The sequence below is a fragment of the Lichenostomus cassidix genome, chromosome 28, assembly GCF_008360975.1.
Source record: "Lichenostomus cassidix isolate B80296 chromosome 28, HeHo_3.0, whole genome shotgun sequence".
NCBI lineage: Eukaryota > Metazoa > Chordata > Aves > Passeriformes > Meliphagidae > Lichenostomus > Lichenostomus cassidix.
Window position 1 is genome coordinate 1,356,467 of NC_139508.1, and position 16,518 is coordinate 1,372,984.

A 16,518-nucleotide genomic window follows, 5' to 3' on the forward strand; every position below is an offset into this window, starting at 1 on the left:
ACACAGACAGGGATGAGGACAGGAACAGGAACAGGTACAAGGACCAGGATCGGGACAGGAACAGGGATAGGGATGGGACAGGGACAGGGGTGGGGACAGGGATGGGAACGGGGACAGCAATCGGAATCGGGACACAGACAGGGATGGCGGACAGGAACAGGGATGGGGATAGGGACAGGGATGGCACAGGGACAGGGATGGCACAGGGACAGGGACCGGAATCGGGACACAGACAGGTATGGGGACAAGAACAGGGACGGGGATGGGGACAGGGATCGGAATCGGGACAGGGACACAGACAGGGATGGGGACAGTGACCGGGATGGGGCTGGGGACAGGGACAATGACCAGGATCGGGACAGGCACACGGACAGTGCCCGTGCCCATCACCATCGCGCCCCATGCGCGCTCCCGCCCCGGGGCAGCCCCAGCCCAGCCCGCGCACGCGCACGCGCGCTCCCCTCCCTCCCTCCCCGCGCCTCCCGCGCGCTCCCGCCCCGCGCATGCGCACCCTCCGCCCCCTCACCGCCCCCTCCCGCCCCGCCGCCGCCGCCGCGCACGCGCCCTGCCGCCTCCCCCCCTCCCTGCGCCGGCGCATGCGCGCCGCCCCCCCTCGGCCGCGGGGAGGGGGATGCGGACGGGGGAAGATGGCGGCCTCGAACAACCCGCGGAAATTCAGCGAGAAGATCGCGCTGCACAACCAGAAGCAGGCGGAGGAGACGGCGGCCTTCGAGGAGGTCATGAAGGACCTGAGCCTGACCCGCGCGCACCGGGTGAGCCTGGGCGCCGCCGCCCCCGGCCGAGGCGGGCGGGGGGTGTGAGGGGCGGCGCCCCCCCCGCGGAGCCCCTCGGGCCGGGGGCAGCGGCGGCGCGCGGCGGGCGGGGCGGGCAGCGCCCCCTGGCGGGGGCGGGCGGCTCTCCTCAGCCCCCCTCACGGCCCCCGTTCCCCCCCACGCCCGGTTCCGCCGCGCCGGGCCCGGCCCGCGCCGCCCACCGGGGCCCACCGGGGCCCACCGGGCCCGCGGCATCCTCCGGAGACCGACACCTGCCGCGGGGGGCGGCCCCGGGGCAGCGGGCCCGGCGGGGAGGGGGCTGCGCCGGGCTGGGCTGCGGCGGGGGGGACCAGAGGAGGGTCCCGGCTCGTCACACCGGGACAGGCCCCGGGGCGGACGGGGATCCCGGATGCTGTGCCGGTGTGCGAGGGGCGATCCCGGGTGCATCACGGCGGGACAGGCCCGGCTCTGAGGGGGGATCCCGCTCCATCACCTCCGGACAGGCCCGGCTCTGGAGGATTTCATTCCTTCAGCGGGATCTGAGGAGATGCTGGCTGTATCCCCGATCCGAGCAGGGCCCTGCTCCCCATCCCGGCACGGTCCCGGCTCTGGGCAATCCCGGATCCTTCAGCCTGGCCGGGAGGATTCCCAGCTCTTTATCCCGGGACACTCCGGGCTCTGGGCAATCCCGGATCCTTCACCCTCCTGGGGAGGATTCCCAGCTCTTTATCCCGGGACAGTCCCGGCTCTGGGCAATCTCTGATTCTCCAGCCTGGCCGGGAGGATTCCCAGCTCTTTATCCCGGGACAATCCCGGCTCTGAGCAATCCCGGATCCTTTACCCTCCTGGGGAGGATTCCCAGCTCTTTATCCCGGGACAGGCCGGGGCTGAGCTTGGCTCGCAGCTCCCAGCAGGTGTGTGGTTGTTCCCTCCTCGCCGTGTTTCCCCAGCCCGGGGCAGAGCCCGCTGGGGTCCGCAGAGCCCCCCGGAGCATCCCCGATTCACCCACGGCTGGAGCTGCTCTCCTGGCCGCTGTTGTTCCCGTTCCTCTCCAGCTGCCCTCGGTGCAAATCGCTGCACTTCCAAAGCCTTCCCTTGGCTGCTGATGTCTCTGCAAAGCCCAGCAGCAGAAATTCCCGGCAGAACCAATGTGCTTTCCGGGCACGAGATGCTTTTTCTGGTCCGGATTCAGGGATGTCAGAGCTGTTCTGTTCTCGTCTCACCTGCTCGTGTCAGTGTTTTGTTTTTAACTGTTTCGAGAAAATTTACGAGCTTGTTTGCGACCGGAGCTTTGCGGGAAGGAGGGAACACTCAGTTGGGTTTGCAGTGAAACGTTTCCTTTTATTCCCCCGTGTCAGGAGAGGGTAAATATTTGTTTTGAATCGGTGGTGCTGCTGGTTGGATGTGAAGGAAAGGTGTGAGGCTGGAGCTCCTCTCATGCTCACCTGCATGTTGGATGCTCTTGGAGTTCCTGCTGGAGTTGCTTGGCACCACAGTGAGGATAATTTGGAGGTGTTTTAGTCGCTGGAATCGAGTTGTTTTTCCCACCTGTGTGGCTCAATATCCCGGGATTTTGGTGGTCAGAGCTGGGTGTTCCTGAGGGAATTCTCGGAATCTGCAATTACAGGTTGGCCTTCAATTAACTCACACATTCAAAACTCACCTTCTGCGAGAGAAGTGGGAATCCAAATTCATTTCTCCTCAGTCCCATTGCAGTTCCTCCCAAATCCGAGTGCTCCCAGCCCAGGTTTTGCACTTGGAAACCCATCACACTTTCAAGAACCTGGTTTTGAGGAAAGAACCCAAGATGAATAACTTTTCTGAGCATTCTGGGTACTGAAGTGATGGAAACACTGACCGGAGAGCTGAGTAAAATGTCTCCTTTGTGGACTTTTTCTTTCAAATTCCATGATTTCATCTGGATTTAAAATGCAGCATGAAAGCAAAAAGGGGTTAAGCACAACTTTGCTGTTTGCTCTCATTTTCATTTGGCAAGCAGCACGTTGCTGTCAGTTTGAAAACGCCTTGCTCAGTTGGTGGAAGCAGCCCAACATTTCTGTTGCCTTTTCATTATTAGTAATTGTCTTTTTTGCAATGTTTACCATCTTGTCTGCTTTATTGTTGGTTACTGGTCAGAGCAGAGGCAGAAATTCACTGCTCCTCCTCTGAGCTTCCTTTCTCTCTTGGTCATCTTCCACCTATTTATGCTGTTTGGGTTTTAAAATTCTGATGCATCTCTCTCACCAGAATGTGATACCAACCCCTCCTTCATTACCCCCACCAAAAAAAACCCCAAAAATTCCTTTGAGCACGAAACAACTTTGTTTCCCAGAGGGTTTCCCCGTTGCGTGGAGCAGCCCAGTCCTGTTTTTCAGCTGGCAGAGTGGATTTTTTGGCATTTCAGCTCTGCTGGGAGGCGCAGACCTTGCGCAGAGCGGAGGTGGGTGGTCGATGGAAGCTCTGGAGCTGCTTAATTGTCTTGTGAGTGGGACCTTGGTGTTTATAATCCAGAGCTTTCTGCCAGTCCCATAGTAACAAAGTGGGTGAGGAGAGGAGAGGGGGAGTTATTTTTTTTTTTTTTCTCGGTGACATTGACTCCTGTTTTTTGTTTGTGGCTCTGCTCCTTTTTTCTTCCCTTTTTTTTTTTTTTTCTGTGAGGCTTGGAATTGCAGGGCTGCACTGATTTCTGGGGTTGTTTACCAAGACTTCTCTCAATTCCTGGTGTAACTCAGCCCAGGGATGCTTTGATGCATCTATTTACTCATCCAAGGCTGATGCTGCCCTTTCAAATTGTAATTAACGAAAAATTAGTGTGCAGCTAACGCAGGTAGTGCTGAGCTCTTCAAGATGTGACTCTTGAAATGCTAAAAAAACATAAGATTTTTAAAGACAATTTGGGACCTGCATTTTAAGGGTGGTTCTTGTTCACTTGGAGATTTTTCTCAGGTTTCCAGGATTGCTGATTTTTAATATCCATAGTTAAAATCACTTAATTTTGAGGGCTTTCAGCCCAAGCTCTGTTTGAGCTCCCTCTGATGGGCCTTGCAGTCTCACCTGGCTAAAAAAAGGTAAAAAACCTCCAAAAACCTCCCAGTGGGTGCTGTTTCCCTGCCCCACCTGCCCTGGAGCAAACCCAGGGAATTAAACTCAGGTTCATGGTGATGTTTGAAAACATTGTGCAAAATCTCATCACCCTTTGCCTGTGTGTTTTCAGGTGTTGTCCACAGTCCTGTGTGGCTTTTGTGAGTTCCCAAAACACACGTGAAATGAAAAATCAGTGTTGATACTTTAATTTTAATACAAAATCCTGTTGTAGTTCAATTTTGTCAAGTGAAATGTGTTCTACTGGCGTAGATGACCACTTGATTGAAGCAAAATTAAATAAAAATAAAGTCAAGCCCTCTAGTTTGTAACTGTGTGTGTGTGTAAAACCCACACACGTCCCCCTGCCACGAAATTTGTACTTTAAATATGAGACACTCAGTGGTTTTCTAGTTCCTGTTGGCTGTGGAAGAGATCAAAATGTCTCTTTGCACATCCCCAGCTCAGCGCTGGATGTAGATAATATGCAAAACAGTATTTAAAAGCTTAGTTCAATCAGAAATGCTAATCTGCTTTTAAAAACGAGAAACACTAATGATGATGATGATGGTGATACAGAGCTGCAGTGGTTCCTGATGTCTTCAGCAGGTTTTTATTAAATAATGTGATACAAAAGAAATTCCTGATGACATCAGGGTGGTTTTGAATGTCTGAGAGATATTAAAGAAATGCATCAAAATCAGGACTGAGCCCTCCTAGCACGGAGATTGATATTTCAGCTGGCAGCTCGAGTTAAAAGTCAGTTTCTCTCCAAACACAAATGTGAATTTTTCAAGCTCTGGAGAGTATTTTTTTCTTCATTAACGTTCCCAGATACAAAGTTTGCACCCCTGAATTTGCACATTGCCAGACCAAGAAATAGGTGATTTAGGCTTCATCACTGATGTCTGTGATGAATTCAGGATCACTGAGGTTGGAAAAGCTCTGCAAACCCATCGAGTCCAACCTGTCACTGCCCACCTTGTCCCAAACCCAGAGCACTCAGTGCCACATCCTGGGACACCTGCAGGGTTGGGGACACCAAACCCCCCTGGGCAGCTCCTGCCCACCTTTCCATGGAGGAATTCCTGCTGATGTCCATCCTGGAAAGCCTGAGGTTGTCTCCTCTTGTCTGTGAGCTTTGCTGCCACCCTGAAATGAGACCCAAACCAGCCCAGGGGGTTTGGGAACCCCAGAGATGCTCCAGGTGCCACCAGCTCTGGCTGTGACATCTCAGCCTTCACAGGGCAGCGCCCGGAATTCTTTGAAAGAACGTTTGCAAACCAGCAGGGTGAGAGGCAGAGGTGAGCTGCCAGGGCACAAAGAATCTCTGTTCTTGTGCAACCCTTGGCTCTCCCCAGGCTGCCTGAGCTGTCCAAGGTAAACACCCAGCGAGCTCCCATGTGCCATCCTGGGAAACTGCAGGGCAAGGCTTCTTCTGGCAAACCCAGCCGGCTTTTGTCGGGTTGATTTATTTTTTTTTCAAGGAGACAATGACTTTTTTACTGATTGTCCCATCACTCCCACACAGCACAGCTGCTGCTGGACACAGTCTAGCTGTGGCCAAATTCCCTGGGTGAGGATGATGTAGCAGAGCTGGGAAGGATCTGGGAGCACGTGAGGCTGGATTGTACAACTGCTGCATTTTGGGTGCTCGCTGGTTGTAATTCGCAGGGTGAACATGTGGGACTCAGCTCCGGCTGCTGCTGCCTTTGGGTTTTATTTAGCAGCAGCGCTGGGTGGTGATTTGCATTTGTAGAAGGTGCTCGTTCAGCAGGAGGATTTGTTCTCAAGGTGAGGTGCAGTCAGTTCTCCCCATCCTTTTGGGGTTGATTTGGGGTTTTCCCCTTAAAAACAAGCTGTGAAGGTGATGGTGCAGGGGGGAGCTGGGCCTGTGGTTACACTGAACGGTGTTGATACTGATTTTCTCGGTTTTCTAGTAAAAAATGAAAATTTGTAGCGCTGTCTTTGAGTTCCAGCTGTGCCTGTGGGAGGTGCAGAGGTGACAAAACCCTCAGGGGACAGGAGGGGTTGGTGTTGTTTCATCTGAGTTCTGTGCTGGACAGAGGTGAAGGAGGATCTCTGCGTGGGTAAAACTTCACCCCACCAAACAGATCCACTCAGAGGAGTTCTCAAGAATATTTGAGAAAAATGATTTTTGATTTTTTTTTGAAAAATGATTTTTGCTGCAATGTGCCCTGAGGGCAAACTATCTTCAGGATCTGTGAGATGGAACGGAAAAAAAAAAAAATGTTCTTCCCAGCACAGAGGAAAAGGAGGGGGAAACCCCAGGGTTTGGAAAGCCCAGAAGATGGTTGTGGTTTTTTGAGGACGTGGGCTTGGAAACCATTTTTACCTTCTCGATCAGATTAGCTCTTATCGAATTTTTGAATCGCGTAAACGACATTTTTATTTTTCTAACAATCTCGGGTTACCTGCTCTGCTTTGGAAACAACGTTTGTTTGAATCTGCCATCCATCAACCCCCTGCTCCTCTCACTAACACTTTGTTCTCAATTTTATAATCAATTGATCGATGCCATTGATTTTGGTTAGGAAGCACTTGGTGCACTTTAGGAATATCAAAGGGGCTGTGCTGAGGCAGCAGCTCTGGGCAGGTTTCAGTGGGAGATTTCACTCCTGTGTTCAGTCCACGTTTAATTTTAAAAAGTCCTGATTTAATTTAATCAGGCTAAATTAAAAAATGCCCATGGCAGGGGTGGAAGTTGATGATTTTAAGGTCCCTTCCAGCCTGAACCAATCTGGGATTCTGTGAAATTATCGAGTGTTATTGAGCACTTCCATTGCAGTGATAATCACACACTAATTTGTCAAAAAAACAGGCATCCTCTCCAAAATGATCAACAGGGATCTAACCAAAACGCCTTAAATTCTAAATATTTATCCCTGTTCTCCATGATCCACCTGTAAGTGCAAAGGAACATTTCCCTGAGCAGGGGAAGGGCAGTTTGGCCTCGACAGCATCGATCTCTCCTAATGCTCTGCTCCACACCAGCATCGATATTTCTGTGCCTAATGCAGCAGCTGAAACTCAAGTAGACTTCAGGGCACTTTGCAGCAAATGTAAGGCTGTATTTAAAAAAAAAAAAGCAAAGAAAATAAGATTTTTTTGGTTTAAATCACCGTTGCTGGTGTGATGGCTGCAATTCCAGCCTGGTGTGTTTGTAGCTGTGCTGGAGGGGTTGGGATGAGGGAGTGAAAAGCAGCAAATTCCCACTCAGGTGGGTTTTTTGGGAACAAAGTTCATTCAGTGACACTGACCGGCTGTGACCTCAGTGCTGCTGCTTCTCTGTTTTCCTTTCTGTCTCAACTCCTCACATTTTGTTAAACAAATGAGTTCCCAAAGGCTTTGCTTTCCCATCCCTGGAAGTGTCCCAGGCCAGGTTGGATGGGGGAAATGTCCCTTCCACCCCCAACCACTCTGGGATTCCTCATTAACTCATTCTCTCTCAGCTCATTAGCTCAGATCAGCATCTCTGACCGAGCCTGGAGTGAATATTTAAAATGCTGCTTTGATTTGTGTGAAATGATTTCCCCTTCGTGCTGTTGGTGATATCCAGGAGTATCACCGACATGAAATCCATGAGGATTTCTCTCCCTCAGTGCTTGTGGAGCCAAGTGAACATTGCCAAAGCCCCTCCTGATCACCTTTTTGGGACTTCATAAATCACAAACTTGTAACCAAGCGCTGATAACAACCTCGTTTTGCAAATTTATTTCTCGGGAGCTGCGAATTCCTCCCCGTGCTACCAGAACAATCCTTTGCAATCAAACAACAACACCACACACCCACCAAAACCAGCTCTTAAATAATGAAGTGGAGGAGGCTGAAGTGCTGCAGCTCCAGGCTGCAGCAATAATTCCACAGCCTTGTCTGAAAGCTTTACAGGCAGATCTCCTCCAAGTGTCTTTTCCTCCCTTTGCCTGGTCTATCACTTTTCCTGATGATTTGGGAAAATCTCCTCTGTGCTCTCCCTGCTGGGCTGCACTCCGGGTTTTTACTACACTTACTTATCACTCCACACCAGTAAGATGTGTTAACTGCACACTGCAGCTCTGCTAGATGAATTTTCAATTAATTCTGATACCCAGCTATTACTATTTATGTGGATATTATTTTCCTTGGACGGCCGAGGTCTCGGAGGGGAGGGAATTGGAGTTGATATCCCGAAATATATGAATTTCCAGGCAGCTGGTGATAGCTCCCACCTCAGACAGAGGAGCAGTTGTTGGTGACAGGATGGGGCCTCTTCAGACCTCAGGCTGCAGGAGATTTTTTTCCAGCTCTGCAGCCTCCAAAGTGATATTTCAACATCTGTAAGGTGGATTAAAGGAATAAAACACCTCCGTGGGAAAAGGGAAGGCAGGGATTGTTCCGTTCGTTGAATTCTCACCTTTTTATTCCTTGCAGAGTCTCGGTGTAGATTGTATTCCCGAGGGATACAGAATATCTTATTTAATATTTATTTCACACCGTAAATATTGCACGAGTTTCCAGCGGCCAGCTCAGATTCAAACTGAGGTCTGATTGACCTTCTCCTTGTAATTAGATTTTCCTCTGGAGCAGGGAGATGCTTGTGCTGAATGAGCCTTTTGCACTCGAAGAATTTGGGCTCCCGTGGTGGTTTGGGTATTTCTGATACCTGGAGGGTTGTCTGATGCCACATTTTTCAATCTCCAAACAAATTTCTGCGGATTTTAGCCACTCTCAGGTCAGCCTGAGCTGCTCCTGAACCCCAAAGAGTGCAAACATGCCCTGCTTGGCTCCTAATTTACCAACCTTGTAGGGTTACATAACTGCATTTTCATTCTTTAGCTAAAAATAAAAAATGGAACATAAAAGCTATTTTTATCTTACTTAATGAGGGCATCTCTGCTTTTATTTCAGCTTTTCTGAGGCGTTTCAATAGGAGGAATAGGGATGGTTTAGGAACTTTTTTTTGACCTGGCCGGTTGCTTCCTGACCTTCTCCATCAAAAATATCCATCAAAAATTCTCAGAAGGAGTAGTTTCTTTAGGAGCACCTTGTCAGCTAATAATGATGAGAAAAAGAAAGGTTTTGATCAGCTAATAATGATGACAAAAATAATAACGACAAAAATTAAGTGTTGAGCTACAGTGAAGTACAGCTTAGAGAGAATTATTAACTTTCTGGCTATCAAATAATAAATTATATTAATTATTTGAGGTCTCTGCTCTGCTTTCCACTGAATTCTCCCCACCTCCCTGTCCCTGCAGACCTGGCAGGGAAGGCAGGAGGGTGGCACTGAGCTGGGCTTTGTTTTCAGAGCTGCAATCAGGTTTTTGCTGTTGTAGCTTTGCTTGGCTCCCTGCCCGGCGATAGAGCACAACTCGGAAGAATAGTCACTATTTTAAGGCTCCAGTTTGCTGTATCCTGTTTTTGCTGCTCAGTTGTGACTGTGAAGTTTGGAACAGTAAACCTTTGTTCACCAGAAATAGCAGAGTGGTTTTCAACACGGACTCACAGCTCTGTGTGTTGAGTTTTATTTTTTATTATTGTGGATTTGTTTATTTATTCGCCTTCTGCAAGGTGTGTTCTTAGTGGTTCTTTACCCTCAACCCTCACATGGTTCATATTAATTCATTTCGGGGAGAAAAGGGAAGTTTGGGTGTGAAGAGGTGGCACTGTTCAGAGCTTAGAAAATCAATCATATCGAAATAAAATCAATAATATAGAAATAAAAAATAACAGCAGCATTAAATGCTGTTCAGAGCTTAGAAAATAAATAATATAGAATTAAAGAATAAAAAACAATGGCAGCATTAAACACTGTTCAGAGTCTAAAAAATAAATAATATAGAATTAAAGAATAAAAAAACAATGGCAGCATTAAATGCTGTTCAGAGTTTAAAAATAAATAATATAGAAATAAGGAATAAAAAACAACGGCAGCATTAAACGCTGTTCAGAGCTTAGAAAATAAAGAATACAGAAATAAAGAATAAAAAAACAATGGCAGCATTAAATGCTGTTCAGAGTTTAAAAAATAAATAATATAGAAATAAATAATAAAAAACAGTGGCAACATTAAATGATGTTCAGAGTTTAAAAAGTAAATAATATAGGATTAAAGAATAAAAAAACAACAGCAGCATTAAATGCTGTTCAGAGTTTAAAAAACAAATAATACAGAATTAAAGACTAAAAAACTGGCAGATTAAATGCTGTAACCTCCTCTCTCCAGTTTGTTTCCTTTAGATTCACAAGAAAAAAAGGATCTGAGTTGATCTTTTCACGAGCAAAAAGGATCTGAGTTGATCTTTTCACTAGACACAAAAAAAACCACAAAAAAACAACCAAAAAAACACCAAAAAAAACAAGAAAAAATGATCTGAGTTGATCTTTTCACGAGCAAAAAGGATCTGAGTTGATCTTTTCACAAGAAAAAAGGATCTGAGTTGATCTTTTCACAAGCAAAAAGGATCTGAGTTGATCTTTTCACTAGAAAAAAGGATCTGAGTTGATCTTTTCACTAGAAAAAAGGATCTGAGTTGATCTTTTCACTAGAAAAAAGGATCTGAGTTGATCTTTTCACTAGAAAAAAGGATCTGAGTTGATCTTTTCACTAGAAAAAAGGATCGGTGGGTTTGGGCAGGGCTGTAAATAGGTTTGGGGTGGGAGATCTTCCCCCTTTTCCCACTTTTTCCCACTTTTCCCACTTCCCCAGGAGCTGCAGAGGCAGCTGGGGGGAGAGAGGTCCTGGCTGGGGTAATTGTGAATTTTTACAGCTCCGTTTCCTCCCAGTTTTACGGCTCAGGAGAGCTGGGGAGTTAGCTGCAGCTCCTGCAGGAGAACCTAACGGGGCCTTGGAATTTGGAGATGACTCACAACAGGACAAAACAATCCAGTTAAGCGATTTGAGGCCTTAAATAATCTCTTCAACAGGAAGGCGAAGAAAACATGAACTCATGAGTAATAATTGGCTCTCCTGGAGTGCTAAAAGTGCAGCTCTGGGCTTGGCTGAGGCTCAGATGGTTCCTGCTCAGCTCTGCTGATCAATACGAGCTCAGCTCGGGTGAAGGAGGTTGATTTGACTGGACTGGAATGCTTTTTAGCAAAGGATTAGTTGGATTGCAGCGGGGAGTTGGGATTTTTGGGGTGTCCTGTGCAGGGCCAGGAGCTGGGCTGGAGGATGCTGATGAGCCCTTTAAACTCTGCCTAGTCTGGGATAAATCAGTTTGGGTTAAGCCTTCTAACTCAGCTGTTCTGGGATAAATTCATTTTTGGTTAACCCTTCTAACTCAGCTGTTCTGGGATAAATTCATTTTTGGTTAACCCTTCTAACTCAGCTATCCTGGGATAAATTCATTTTAGGTTAACCCCTTTAACTCAGCTGTGATAAATTCATTTTAGGTTCGTCCTGATGGATCTCTTCTAACTCAGCTGTTCTGGGATAAATTCATTTTTGGCTGATCCTGATAGGATCTTTTAAACTCAGCTATTCTGGGATAAATTCATTTTAGGTTCATCTTGGTGGATCACTTCTAACTCAGCTGTTCTGGGATAAATTCATTTTAGGTTAACCCCTTTAACTTAGCTGTGATAAATTCATTTTAGGTTCATCCTGATGGATCTCTTCTAACTCAGCTGTTCTGTGATAAATTCATTTTTGGCTGATCCTGATGGGATCTGTTTAACTCAGCTGTTCTGTGATAAATTCATTTTAGGTTAACACTTTTAACTCAGCTATTCTGGGATAAATTCATTTTGGGTTTGTCCTGATGGATCTCTTCTAACTCAGCTGTTCTGGGATAAATTCATTTTTGGCTGATCCTGACGGGATCTGTTTAACTCAGCCTGTTCTGGGATAAATTCATTTTAGATTCATCTTGGTGGATCCCTTCTAACTCAGCCTGTTCTGTGATAAATTCATTTTAGGTTGATCCTGATGGGATCCTTTTAACTCAGTATAATCTGTGATAAATTCATTTTAGGTTCATCCTTATGGGATCCCTTCTAACTCAGCTAATCTGTGATAAATTGATTTTCGGTTGTTTTATAGTGAGTGCTGTGTTGCACCTCAGATGCTGGGGTAGAGCTGTGTCTCTCCTTTTTGGGGTTTGTTCTTAGGGTTGTTTTTAGGGTTGTTTCTGGGTTTGTTTTTAGGGTCGTTTTTGGGGGTTGTTTTTGGAGTTGTTTTTAGGTTTGTTTTTGGGGTTGTTTTTGGGATTTGTTTTTAGGTTTGTTCTTAGGTTTGTTTTTGGGGTTGTTCTTAGGTTTGTTTTTGGGGTTTGTTTTTGGGGTTTGTTTTTGGGATTTGTTTTTAGGGTTGTTCTTAGGGTTGTTTTTAGGGTTGCTTTTCCCCCTGTTCCCTGCTCCACGACTCACCCAAGTGACCAAAGTTTGATGCCAACAAACCAAAAGTGCTCCTCTCCTCCCAATTCTCACAGACATCCAGCCTTCCCAAATTTCATGATTTCACCCCAAATCCCAAGGGTGGAAATTACCCTCTAATCCTCTGCTTATCCCAGACTGGAGACAAGATCTCCATCACCTCCTTCCTCTTTGCCAGAGCGCAGAATTTGCAGTTCTGCCTTAATTTTGGGGAAGTTTTCCAGCAGCTGCTGAGCTTCCTGCAGGTGTTGCAGGATTTTGGAATTCAGGATTTTCCTGGTCAACCACTGGAAGTGCAGGATGGGAGCAAAGCTATCAGATAACCTCAAAAATAATCAGATTTATAAGGTCTGAAGTCAGCTGCCTCCCTGGGACTGGCGGTTTTCATTGTTCTGATGATGAAAAAACCAGATTTTTTTGAATCCCAGTTTGGTTTTTCATGGCATTTGGAGAGCTCCTGTTTCATCCCCTGAGGTGGAAAAGGAGAATTTTGCTTCCCCAGTGCTGAACTGGTGTGAGGTGGGAAACTCTGCTCTGCTCCCTAAATGTGTCACCTCCAGATTTGTAGGTAATTCCTGACATTTTGGAGAAAATCCGAGTGTTTTAGCACATTGGAAAATGACAAAACCAAAAAAAAATTGTGATTTTGAGAATCCAAATCCCCGAAAATCAAGGCTGATTTGTGTTCTGAGCGAGGAGCTGCTTGGGAAATATCTCAGTGTGGCAGAAACAATTCCAACAGCTTCCTTCCCTTTAAAAAAAAAACCAAAAATGCCAAAAATTTGTGATTTTGAGAATCCAAACCCCCGAAAATCAAGGCTGATTTGTGTTCTGAGCGAGGAGTTAATTGGGAAATATCTCAGTGTGGCAGAAACAATCCCAACATCTTACAACAGCTTCCTTCCCTTAAAAAAAACCAACAAAAATGCCAAAAATTTGTGATTTTGAGAATCCAAACCCCCGAAAATCAAGGCTGATTTGTGTTCTGAGCAAGGAGTTAATTGGGAAATATCTCAGTGTGGCAGAAACAATTCCAACAGCTTCCTTCCCTTTAAAAAAAACCCAAAAACCACAACAAAAATGCCAAAAATCTGTGATTTTGAGAATCCAAACCCCCGAAAATCAAGGCTGATTTGTGTTCTGAGCGAGGAGTTAATTGGGAAATATCTCAGTGTGGCAGAAACAATTCCAACACCTTCCTTCCCTTTAAAAAAAAACCCAAAAACCACACCAAAAATGCCAAAAATTTGGGATTTTGAGAATCCAAACCCCTGAAAATCAAGGCTGATTTGTGTTCTGAGTGAGGAGTAATTTGGGAAATATCTCAGTGTGGCAGAAACAATCCAACACTCAACAAAAATGCCAAAAATTTGTGATTTTGAGAATCCAAACGCCCAAAAATCAAAGTTGATTTGTGTTCTGAGCGAGGAGCTGCTTGGGAAATATCTCAGTGTGGCAGAAACAATCCCAACAGCATCCTTCCCTTTAAAAAAACCCCCAAAAACCACACCAAAAATGCCTTTTTTTTGGCTTTTTCCTGATTTTTTGTCCTTGCTGGCCGTGCTGGGCTGGCCTGAGAGCTGCCAGGGCGATGGGCTAATGGAACAAAAGGGAACAAATCCTCAGCAGTGCCAGTTGTGGTGATGAGGAGTAAATAATGATAAACAATTCTGCCAGCCTGGGGTCACATCCAGGTCACTCCACACCTCTGCAGCTTCTTGGGGTCATCTGCACCTCGTTCCCCAAAAAAAAAGTCTGTGAAAAGTTGGTTATTCCCAAAAAAGTGGTTGTGAAAAGTTGGTTATTCCCCAAAAAAGTGGCTGTGAAAAGTTGATTATTCTCCCATGAAAAGTTGATTATGCCCCCAAAAATGGCAGTGAAAAGTTGATTATTCCCCAAAAAGTGGCAGTGAAAAGTTGGTTATTCCCCAAAAAGTGGCAGTGAAAAGTTGATTATTCCCCAAAAAGTGGCTGTGAAAAGTTGATTATTCCCAAAAAGTGGCAGTGAAAAGTTGATTATTCCCCAAAAAGTGGCTGTGAAAAGTTGATTATTCCCCAAAAAGTGGCTGTGAAAAGTTGATTATTCCCCAAAAATGGCAGTGAAAAGTTGATTATTCCCCAAAAAGTGGCTGTGAAAAGTTGATTATTCCCCAAAAAAGTGGCAGTGAAAAGTTGATTATTTCCCCAAAAAGTGGGTGTGAAAAGTTGATTATTCCCCAAAAAGTGGCTGTGAAAAGTTGGTTATTCCCCCATGAAAAGTTGATTATGCCCCCAAAAATGGCTGTGAAAAGTTGATTATTCCCCAAAAAGTGGCTGTGAAAAGTCGATTATTCCCCAAAAAATGGCTGTGAAAAGTTCCTAGCAGACTTTTGCCTCCCTGATTTGGCAAAATCCATCACTCCACCACACCAACATCCTTGGCATGTTGAATGAGACAAACCTCCTGGCTTTATCCTCCCTCCATCCACAGCCAGCCTTCAAACCTCCCCGCCGAAAACACACCGAAAATCCCAAAATCCTTGCAAAAAAACCCCATTTTGTTCCAAGCTGCTGCTGGAAGCTCAGCGATCCCCAGCGGGGCAGGCAGAGCAGCTGCTCTCGCTGCGGATTTATCCTTTTCCTCCCAACTTCAGCCTTCATTTCCTTTCCTGCTCTTGCTGGGAGGAACAGCTGTGCCTTCGGAGCTTTGGCTGCTCTCGGAGCGCAGGAAAGAGGTGGCTTTGGGGAAGTTTGTCTTCTTCCTGAGCGGGACAGCCGAGAAATGGAAAGGTTTCTGTCCTCTTTGGCTCTGATAAATGAGGCTGGGAGGGTGAAGGAGCTGCCTGTGCTCTCTGCATTGCGTTCCTTGAAAAGGTGATTATTCCCAAAAATAGTGGCAGGGAAAAGTTGATTATTCCCAAAAAAAGTGGCAGGGAAAAGTTGGTTATTCACAAAAAAAGTGGCTGTGAAAAGTTGATTATTCCCAAAAAGTGGCTGTGAAAAGTTGATTATTCCCAAAAAGTGGCTGTGAAAAGTTGGTTATTCCCCCATGAAAAGTTGATTATTCCCCAAAAAAAGTGGCAGTGAAAAGTTAAATATTCCCAAAAAAAACTGGCAGTGAAAAGTTGGTTATTCACAAAAAAAGTGGCTGGGAAAAGTTGACTGTTCCCAAAAATGTGGCCATGAAAAGTTGATTATTCCCCAAAAAAAGTTTCTCTCCTCTTTAGCTCTGGTAAATGAGGCTGGGAGGGTGAAGGAGCTGCCTGTGCTCTCTGCATTGCCGTTCCTTGAAAAGGTGATTATTCCTTAAAAAAGTGGCTGTGAAAAGTTGGTTATTCCCCCATGAGAAGTTGATTATTCCCCAAAAAAGTGGCTGGGAAAAGTTAAATGTTCCTGAAAAAACTGGCAGTGAAAAGTTGATTATTCCCCAAAAAAACTGGCAGTGAAAAGTTGATTACTCAAAAAAAGTGGCTGTGAAAAGTTGATTATTCTCCCAAAAAAGTGTCTGTGAGAAGTTGATTATTCCCCCAAAAAACTGGCAGTGAAAAGTTGATTACTCAAAAAACAGTGGCAATGAAAAGTTGATTATTTCCCAAAAAAAGTGGCTGTGAAAAGTTGATTATTCCCCCCAAAAAGTGGCAATGAAAAGTTGATTGTTCCCAAAAAAATTTCGTCTTCTCTTTGGCTCTGATAAATGAGGCTGGGAGGGTGAAGGAGCTGCCTGTGCTTTCTGCTTTCCCATTCTGTGAAAAGGAGATTTTTCCCCAAAAAAAGTGGCTGTGAAAAGTTGATTATTCCCAAAAATAGTGGCAGTGAAAAGTTAAATATTCCCAAAAAAACTGGCAGTGAAAAGTTGATTATTCCCCCCAAAAAAGTGGCCATGAGAAGTTGGTTATTCCCCAAAAAAGTGGCAGTGAAAAGTTAAATATTCCCAAAAAAACCTGGCAGTGAATAGTTGGTTATTCCCCCAAAAATTGTCAGTGAAAAGTTGATTATTCTCCCAAAAAAGTGGCAGTGAAAAGTTGGTTATTCCCCAAAAAAGTGGCAATGAAAAGTCGATTATTCCCCCCCAAAAAATGGCAGTGAAAAGTTGATCATTTCGAAAAAAAGTGGCCATGAAAAGTTGGTTATTCCCCCAAAAAACTGGCAGTGAAAAGTTAAATATTCCCAAAAAAACTGGCAGTGAAAAGTTGATTATTCCCCAAAAAAAGTGGCAGTGAAAAGTTGATTATCCCCAAAAAGTGGCAATGAAAAGTTTATTATTCTTCCCCAAAAAAAGTGGCAGTGAAAAGTTGATCATTTCCAAAAAA

General features: G+C 45.6%; 1 protein-coding gene and 1 long non-coding RNA gene across 9 annotated transcripts in view; both read left to right on the forward strand.

Annotated features, from left to right (window-relative positions):
* Positions 1-594: 594 nt before the first annotated feature.
* Positions 595-16,518, forward strand: part of CRTC1 (CREB regulated transcription coactivator 1) — a 61,131-nt gene continuing 45,207 nt past the window's right edge. For all 8 annotated transcript variants that reach the window (XM_085040467.1, XM_085040472.1, XM_085040468.1 and 5 more), the window contains exon 1: positions 595-773. In XM_085040467.1, coding sequence (XP_084896593.1) covers positions 597-773 — 177 coding nt within the window. In that variant the 5' untranslated portion in view covers positions 595-596. The remainder of the gene's footprint in view (positions 774-16,518) is intronic.
* Positions 11,073-12,099, forward strand: LOC146426090 (uncharacterized). Its single transcript, XR_014846273.1, has 3 exons — positions 11,073-11,166; positions 11,250-11,954; positions 12,040-12,099. It is a non-coding gene; the product is annotated as an uncharacterized LOC146426090 (long non-coding RNA).